Here is a 9,871-nt window from a genome sequence, read left to right as displayed (position 1 = left end):
TGTCATTTTTTTTTTTTTTTTAAGTATACTATCTACACTGCCATACTGCCCTTCTTAAAAGAACTCAGTTTATGTTTCCTTCCACTCACCTTACTTAAACTGCTTCAGTGATTCTCCATGAGTTTTAGGATAAAGTTCAAATTTCTTAACTTGCTGTCTGGCTTCTTATCACTTAAGTTCTTCTTGATCTGGCCTCTGACAACTTCTTTAGCATCACGCTGTGTCTGCACCCTTCTCTCCTCCACAGGCCACGCCTCATTTATGCCACTTCGAATGCCACTTCGAATGCCTTACTGTTCCCAACATATTACCTGACTTTATGATTTTCTGCCTTCATAGGTGCTTTTCCTTTGTGTGGAATATCTATCTTTTCCTTTTTGAGTTCTTAACTCCTGCTCATCTTCCAAAATTTTCCTCTAGTGTCACCTCCTCTGGGAGGCTCTCCCTGACTCCCAGGCTGGGTTAGATACACCTTCTCTGGACAGTCTTGGCCATATCATCCCATACTCATCTCTGTTATAGAACTTAGCTTACTCTATCACGGTTTTTAAACAATGTATTTGTCAGTCTTCCCTACTAGAAGGCATGCTCTTTGAAGCCAGAGTCTGTGTCTTCTTTATCTTAGTATCTCTAATACCTAACGTCATGCCTGGTATATAGTAGTTATGTTTATAGAACTAATACATGAATGAATGAAGTTCTTTTACCTGGTTAGGCAATGATTCTTATTAGAAAGTATCCATAGTTCAGAAAGGAAAACGTGGGGGCGGACTTTGGGAGAGAACTTATTTCCTTCCTTCAGAATAGGCAGAGCCTGCCCATCCTGGTGGAAGTGTGATGGCAGATTTCACACTGTTTATCCATTTTCTCCATCCAATATCCACTCATCTTCCCGTGCCCTCCACTCAGCCAGCTCTTTGAAGAGCCACATTCTTGGAAAGTGACTCAGGGCTTGAACAAATAGTGAGAGCCTAGCCGGAGGAGCCGGAGAAATGCCCAGAGGGCCAGGGAGCTTTCTTTTCATCCTTTAGTGCTCTCTCAGCTGATGGACCAGGGCCCTGAGCTCCCTGCCAGGCAGGGTTGGGATGTCTGCCCTGCCACCTACTTCTTATTGTTGTTCGTAGAGTCTGGGTCATGGTGGGGGTGGTAACGATGGTCGTGGAGGGGCGGGGATGGGGGGTTGCAGAGCCCTTGCCGATGTTTTCATGCACAACTATTTTCTATTTGATTGAAAAATGCACTCTCTTCTCTTCTTGAAAAGCTTTGTAGAATTCAACTCCAGCTTTGTTTTGAGCTGAAGGAGAGCCTGACTCTGAAAGAGACTTTAAAAAATTCTAGTCCACAGTTGACATTAGCAAATTCCAGTGAGCATGTTCATAAATGGCACATTTGAGGGAGATGTCAAAGACCCCTGCAGAGCCTGGGCTGTCCCTTCCTTTTAGCATTAATGGGATCCCCTACGGCCCGACCACCATGGGCTTCTTTTCAAGCTGGCTCCAGCAGCCCCATTTCTCTGCTTAATGGCATCAGGATGGATGATGAAAATGCCACTACTGTTTATTAAAGCCCAGAACTTCTGGAATGTGACAAAAAAAGAACTTTTTGCTATTCTTGCCATGTCGACAAAAATTTATTCAGATCATGATTCTTAAAGGTTGTGCAAAGAAAGGACGAGCTCCATTTTCCTCTGGATTCTAAGTCTATCTTGAAAAGCTGCTCCAGGGTAAAATTTGGCCGATGAGATTTCTGCTGCCAGGTGCTGAATACTGCCAAACTTAAAGGACAGAAAATAAAATTGCCTTGTCCTGTTTTTAGCTGTCGTGTGAAAATAGTTTCATGCTCTGTTTATTTGCTGGAGCCCCTCAACCCCAAGTTTGGCCTTGGGAACCCTGACAGGCTTTCAGAAGTCTTATGGGGCAATTGCCATGGTCATAGCCTTGATGCAAATGAGTTTGGGATATTGGGAATGGACAATCGTGTTTGGGACCTTTAAAAGATTACTCATATGTCTTAAATTCTCAGTCAAGTTCATTCATATGTCTTAGAGTCTGGGATATACAGTGGGCTGGATTGAACAAGACCAGCATTTTACTTTTCCTGGAGGGACTAGTCCAGAGGGCCAAGGAAGCCTCCAGACAGCCTCTGTTTTAGCCCACTAACCACAGCCCTCTAAACTTAGCGCCTTCGTTTTACCAGGCAAATGCGCTTAGCCTTTAGGAAAGTAGAGTGTTTTAATTTCTACTTTACCGATGGGATAATTGAAGCCCAGAGAACTTAAACAACTTGTGGTGATCACAAAGCAAGCTGGAGGCAGAGATGGGACTTGTATCCAGATTTCTTTACTGCGTTCTTGGTACTAAGTTCAGTACTAGGCTCTTTTAATTTCTTGTTTTAAGGGGACCTGCCATCAACCGTCTTTCCCCTACACCAGAGCAGGCTAAAATGTGCCAGCGCTTTTCCCCTCACCTACCCAGGGATTAAATTCATTTCTTATTCCCCTGGCTTTGGAGAATGTAACGTATAGAACGATGATTTGACTAGCTTGTCTGTTTAAAACGTGGAACCATCTTGGTTCCAGGTGGTCCCCGCATCAGGTGATGTGGGGCTTGGGAACAACCTGAGCCCAGTCACAAAGTCAGAGAAACACCTCTATTGCCTTGTAGTATTTGGCAGAAAAGCCTTAGGCCAGAGCAGAGAGATCTGGGTTCTAGACTCTTTCTCTTTGTCTAGGCACTCTGTGTCTTGCTTTCACTTTTGCAAAGTGGTATTAAAACCTGCCCTACCTATTTCACCAGCTGAGATTAGGATAAAGCGAAAGAGCAAGGGAAAAGTAAATCGCTACACAAATTTGAGCATGTCTGCATGCTTTTCTGAGCAGCGACTCTCACTGCGAAGAATGCGGAGTGACTCATGGGAGCTCAGGAAGACAATGGGGGTGTCTGCTTCTGACCGTGTAACTTGTGGTGTGAATGTCCATGTGCCTCAGGACAACGTTGAACTTGTCTTTTCTCTTTTCCACATGCTTCAGGCTGGGGGAAGTTTGCTCGGCTGACCAGGGCACTGACAAGCAGCAGGGGTGTCCTGCAGCAGCTGGCTCCCAGCGTGCAAAAAGGCGAGAACGTCCACAAGCACTCGCGCCTGGCCGAGGTAAGGGCAAGAGGTCAACTGATCTTACACCTCACTTCTGTGGGGGCCACTGGCTGGGAAAATGGTACGGAGCAAGTATGCCGGTTTGCAGGGACATTCAGGATCTTGTCCTGGCTGGGCCACACACCACAATCTGTGACTTTGGATAAGTGACCTAATTCCTTTCAGCTTTGTACTTTGTACCTTCCCATATGTGGAAGGGACTGCAGACAGCTCTATTCCAACTTGCTTGAGATTACGTGTCAGTTCACTTTTTCGAAGGAGTAGGGAAGGAGGTAGAAGGACTATATATACAAAGGGGCTTTACTTGTAAACCACAAACAATTTTATTATTTGAGCAATACATAGTGTTATATAAAAATAATATACAGGAAATGAAAAGAAGAAAATAAAAATCACCTATAATCCCACTAGCCAGGGTGTTAGCCTCCCTTTGGCTGGGACAGGTGAGAGGCTGGGAAGCCAGGACAAGGTGTTGGCTAAGCTTAATGCACCATAATTACTATTATCTGTCTTTGGTGATGCTTCGTCTTCATTTTATCAACTAGACCTGGGTGGTATCGATTAAGATCATTATACCTTCCACACGGCAAACTTCAATCTTACCCAATGATGACAACAAAAGCTGTCTCTCTGCCTGGTGGTGGCCAGTCAGTTCTTGATCCATGCTGAATGACAGGGCCCTTTCTGACCTGACCCCTGGCTCCCATCCTTCTAAGGGAGAAACTCCCAGCGTGGTGCAGCTCACAGCGGGTGCTCTGCATGTGTGCAATGAACATCAAATGAGTTAACTACAGAGGATGTCCTTGTAGCAGCCAAAAGCTTTCACCAGCAGTGGAGACGGGAGCATTCATTTGTGTCACGTTAGAGAGATGTTTGTATGGCGACAGCATTGTTTTCTTGTCGTGATGTGGGCTCAGCTTATGATAGAAATAATAATAAAAGAAGCCTTTCAGCTTACAGCCTGTACTTTCCCTGTCCTTGTTTCTTCTTTTGGTTAATAAAGTAACCTCTCCTACTGTTCTTTGCCTTGCTCACTCTTATTCTATTCCTGGTACACACCAGGCTTGCTCTTCCCACAGATATTTGTGTGTGACAACTCCTTTGCCAGCTGCAAGTCTTTGCTCAAATGTCATTTTCTCTGTGTGGCTACCTGTATTGATCAGGGTTCTACCAGAAAAATGGAATCAGTAAGATGTTTACATATTAGGACATTTATTGCCAGGAGTTGGCTGACATGGTTGTGGGGTGCTAGCTAGGCAAATCCCAATTCGCTGGGCAGGTTGGCAGACTGGGGACTCTTGGGAGGAGCTGATGTTGAAGTCTACAGATAGAGTTTCTTCTTCCTCAAGAAAACCTCAGTTCTGCCTTTAAGGCCTTTCAACTGATTATATGGGGCCCACCCAGATTCTAGAGTATAATCTCCTTTCCTGAAAGTCAGCTGATTGTAGGTGTTAATTGCATCTACAGAATACCTTCATAGGAATGCTTAGATTAGTGTTTGATTGAATAACCTGGTACCATGGCCTAGACAATTTGACTCTTAAAATTAATCATTACAGTTTACCCTTGTCAATTTGGCACTCATACATATTTCTTTAAACCATACTAATCTCCAAATAAAGACAATAGCAAAATCGTACTTCATCCTAACCAAAAACGTGCCAACTCTTTCCCCGAAGAGGATGCAGAGTCCTTAGGTGATGTCCTTGGGTGACTCCTCTCCTCGGTATCCAGTAACTTAATTACTGAGATGTAAACTTAACTATAATTAATATATCTTATGTTAGATGATAAGAGCATAAGAGAGGGAAGAAAATAAAGTATTTGCTTAGCCTATATACATATATGTTATATATAAAGCAAAATAAAAATACTCATAACAACCTATTCTATATGTTTTTTCCACTTAATACCTTCTAATGTACTGTATGGTTTACTTATTTATTGTGTTTGGTTTTCACTAATATGTCCTAAACACTTAAAACAGTGTCTGGCACATAATAGATGCTTGTCCGTAGTGTTTTTCAAAAATTTTATCAAATGGATGAAAGAAAAGAAATGCTGTTAATGTTTTTGTCTACCTGTCTGGCCTAAGAGTTGGTCTTGATTGGCACTATGAGGCAAACATCTGGGTCCCATCCCAGGGGCTTGTAAACTTTAGTTAGCCTAGCTAGAGGCTTATTGATTTTATTGAGTTTTCCAAAGAACCAGCTTTTGACTTTGTTGATTTTCTCCCATGGTTTTCTTTTTCAATTGGACTGATTTCTGCTCTAATTTTATTTCCTTTTGCTTCCTTTGGTTTTAATTTGCTCTTCTTTTTCTAGTTTCCTAAAGTGGAAACTTAGATTATTGATTTTTGATCTTTCTTCTTTTCTAATATATGTATTCAATGCTATAAATTTCCCTCTGACCACTGCTTTCACTGCATTCCACAAATTTTGATAAGTTGTGTTTTTAGTTTCATGTACTTCAAAAGATTTTAACATTTCTCTTGAGATTTCTTCTTTGATCCCATGTATTATTTTGAAGTGTGTTGTTTAATCTCCAAATATTTTGGGATTTTACAGCTGTTTTTCTGTTATTGGTTTCTAGTTTAATTCCATTGTGGTCTGTGAGCAAACATTATTTGACTTCTATTCTTTAAATTTGTTGAGGTATGTTTTATAGCCCAGAATGTGGTCTATCTTGGTGAATGTTTCAGGTGAGCTTCAGAATGATGTATATTCTGCTGTTATTGGATGAAATAATCTACAGATGTGAATTATATCTATTGATTGATGCTGTTGTTGAGTTTAGCTATGTCTTTACTGATTTTTTCCTTGCTGGATCTGTGCATTTCTGATGGGGGGCGGTGTTAAAATCTCCAACTTTAGTAGTGGATTCATTTATTTCTCTTTGGAGTTCTATCAGTTTTGCCTCACATATTTTGATGCCGTGTTGTTTGGTGCATACACATTAAGGATTGTTATATCTTCTTGAAAATTGACCCCTTTTTCATTATGTAGTGCCCTTCTCTACCCCTGATAACTCTTCTTGCTCTGAAGTCTCATCTGTCAGAAATTAATATAGCTACCCTAGCTTTCTTTTGATTAGTAGTATAGGCATAGTAGTATATCTTTCTTCATCCTTTTATTTTAATCTATACTTGTCTTTATATTTAAAGTAGACAACATATAATTGGGTCTCGTTTTTTGATTCACTTAGACAATTTCTTATTTGATTGGCATATTTAGACTATTGGTGTTTAAAGTGATTATTGATATAGTTAGATTAATATTTACCATATTTCTTATTATTTTCTATTTGTTGTCCTTGTTCTTTGTTCCTATTTTGTCTTTTTTTGCCCTTTGTGTTTTTAATTGGAAATTTTATATGATTTTATTTTCACTCTTTTTGTAGCATATGATACTTTTTTAAAAAAACTTTTACTAATCGAGAGTTTACAATATACATTTACAACTCATCCAAGACCTGTTTCAGATAACACTATACTGCAAGTGCCTTATAATAACAAAATATTCCTAATTCCTCCCTCCTTTCTCTTGTATCTTTGTTTCTTTGTTCATTTAGGGTTTGGGTCATTGATCCTGCTTAGTGTTCTCTGAGCTTCCTGGATCTGTGGTTTTGTCTCTGATATGAATTTAGGGAAATTCTCAGTCATTATTGCTTCATATTTGAAACTTATTTCTTCTGTTTCTTTCCTTCTGGTATTCTCATTACATGTATTTTATACCATTTGTAGTTGCCACATAGTTCTTGAGTATTCTCGTCTATTTTTAATGAGTTCTTTTTCTCTTTGCTTTTCAGTTTTGGAGTTTTCTATTGATATATCCTCAAGCTCAGAGATTTTTTTCCCTCATCTGTGTTCGGTCTACTAATGAGCCCATTAAAGACATTTTTCATTTCTGTTACAGTGTTTTTGAGCTCTAGTTTTTCTTTTTGGTTCATTCTTAGAATTTCTATTACTCTTACATTATCTGTCTGGTCTCGCGTGCTACTTTTTCCATTAGAGCCCTTACCATATTATTCACAATTGTTTTAAATTCCTGGTCACATAATTTCAACATTCCTGCCATATCTGGGTCTGGTTCTGTTGCTAGCTCTGTCTCTTCAAACTGTGTTTTTTGCCTTCAAGTATGTCTTGCAACTTTTTATTGAAAGCTGAACATGATGTGCTGGGTAAAAGAAACTTGGGTTAATAGGCCCTTAGTGGTGTGGTGGTAAGGTGTGAGGGGAGAAGAAACATTCTATAATCCTGTGATTAGCTAGTTCAGTGAGCCTGTGCCCCTGGGCTGTGAATTTCACAAATCTGTGACAGAAAAGAGGGAGGAAGCAGTCCTGGGTAGGCGGCATCAGACCACAGCGCAGATCTGATAGAGGCCTTGTTATCCTGACAGGGAGCTCTGCCTGGGAGATGGCCAGCTAGAGGAGTCCCATGCCAGGCCCCTCAACCACCTCCTTGCTCAGTTATTGGCAGGTGCCTCACTGGAAAGCTCAGGTTCCTGTCCCTTAGGAAGCTAACGGGAGTCTGTCAGCTAACTGTACACCATGCAGCTGGGCAGAGAATCCTTTCTTGAAGTGGGATCTGGGGGGGCACAGCTCTAAGTTTGCCACCACCTCGCTGCTGTAACTCATTCTGCCTTCATAGGGAGGAAGGTCATAGTCGGTGTATAAGTCACTGTGTAACCTTCATGCAGGGGTGACCTTGCTTGGGTTTGGTCTGGCTAGGACCACTTTAGTGCCAGCCTCTCTCTCTATGGAATGGCTGTGGGGAAGATGTGGAAGTGAAATCACTTTTTCTTATTACATCCTCTCGCTTCTTCCCTGTGAAGGAGCCAGGTCAAGATATAACCTGAGATATGCAGTTGTGATGGCTGGAGCAGAGGCATGTTCGTTTAGTCATGTCAGGGGTAGTAAGTGCTGCCCAGCTCACAGCTCCTGATACCACTTCATTGCAAGGAGATCTGGTAGATGCCTTACATGCTTCTGTTTTTCATGAAGATGACAGGAGTAATGGGCTGAAACAACATTACAGGTTACGACTCATTTGACAACTTATTTAGCTGTGTGATTTCGGGCAAGTCATTTCACATCTAAGAGCTTCTGTTTCCTCCTCTTCCTTCTTTTTAAATGGAGGTAGTAAGTTCAAACGAGAAAAACATGGACCCATAGATTTATGAAGCATAATGAAGATGCTGAATGTGAACATTGGGCATATAGTTAGTGTTCAACAACATTAGTTTAATATTAGATTTTGATTTTTGACTTTGTGTATCCCTTTAAAAATTTCTCAGTTTTCAGGTTAATATTTTTAAATCAGATTTTAAAACATATAGATACATAAAGTAAAAAGTGAAATGCCTACTGTTTCTTCAAGTAACTGTTTTTAAAACAGTGCAAATGTTTTATTATAAGTGTATGTATTTATATTGAGTTTTCAAAAAACAAAAATGTGCTCATACTACATACATTATTTTCTAATTTACTTTTTTTTTTTTTTTTGGTTTCACTTACTGGTGTATTTGGGACATATTCCTAAGAGCACATATCCCCTTCATTCTTTTTAATTTTTTTTTTTTTTGGTATGCCATCGCATGATCACATCCAAACCATTTAGCTGTCCCCCTGTATTGGATAGTCATGTTGTTACTAATCTTTGGTAATTAACAGAGAATGCTTCAGTGAATCTCTTTATATGCATATTTTTGTTTTTAATGTAGAAATCTTTCAAGCTTTCAGAATAGTAGAGACTAATTTAATCAACATTCATTTATTTATGCTGTCTAGTTAGTAAATGTTAGTTCCTCACTTCAAATTATTTTTTGAAAATTAAAATTACAGGTTAAGTTTAGGTCCTCTTAGAACTGTATTCCCAGAAGTAATCACTACCCTGAAGTTGTGTGTCTCCTTGTTGCTGGTGTTTTAATATTTTTATTACTTATGTATTTATCCACAAAACATATATAGTATCCTTGTGTGTTTTTTATATAGTTACACAAATTATATCACTCTGTGACATTTTACAGCTTTCATTTTATACCCAACATTGATTTTTGAAAGCTTTTTATTTTGAAATTGTTATAAACTCACAAAAAGTTGCAAAACTAGTACAGAGAGTGTCCTGTACCCCTCACCCAGCTTCTCTCAATGATAACATCTTATATAACTATAGTACCATATCTAAACCGGGAAACCAGTGTGTAGAATATTCTTAACTAAAGACCACATTCAAATTTTATCAGTTTTTACAAGCACTCGTTTGTGTTTGTGTGTGTGTGTGTACTTCTATGCAATTTTATTTCATGTATAGCTTTTTATAACCACTGCTACCATCGACATCAAGGAACTGTTATGTAACCGCTTTATAGTCACACACCCATTCTTTCCCTATCCTCTTGAAACCGTTAATTTGTTCTCTATCTCTATAATTCTGTTATTTTGAGAATGTTATATAAATGGAGTGATACAGAGTGAACCTTTTGAGGTGAGCTCTTCACCAGTATAATGCCTTTGAGATCGACCCAGGTTGTTGCAAGTATCAATGGTTTGTTCCTTTTTCTACTGTGTGGATATACCAGAGTTTATTTAAGTATTACCCATTAAAAGATATTTGGGTTGTTTCTAGTTTTTGGCTATATGATGAAGAAAACTACTATGAACATAACAGAGTTTTGTGTGAACATAAGTTTTCATTTCTCTGAGATAAATGCCTAAATATATA

At 39.4% G+C, this 9,871-nt stretch overlaps 1 protein-coding gene across 1 annotated transcript in view; it reads left to right on the top strand.

Annotated features, from left to right (window-relative positions):
- The window catches only part of LOC105294999 (potassium voltage-gated channel subfamily H member 1), a 127,578-nt gene that overhangs the window by 43,278 nt on the left and 74,429 nt on the right, over positions 1-9,871 (top strand). Inside the window, exon 5 of the mRNA XM_011364486.2 lies at positions 3,029-3,147. Within this exon, the coding sequence (XP_011362788.1) occupies positions 3,029-3,147 (119 nt within the window). The remainder of the gene's footprint in view (positions 1-3,028; positions 3,148-9,871) is intronic.

This window comes from Pteropus vampyrus, unplaced genomic scaffold (assembly GCF_000151845.1).
Source record: "Pteropus vampyrus isolate Shadow unplaced genomic scaffold, Pvam_2.0 Scaffold98, whole genome shotgun sequence".
In the NCBI taxonomy this organism is placed as follows: domain Eukaryota; kingdom Metazoa; phylum Chordata; class Mammalia; order Chiroptera; family Pteropodidae; genus Pteropus; species Pteropus vampyrus.
Note: the sequence above shows the minus strand (reverse complement) of the source record. Positions and strands in the feature narration are given on the sequence as shown.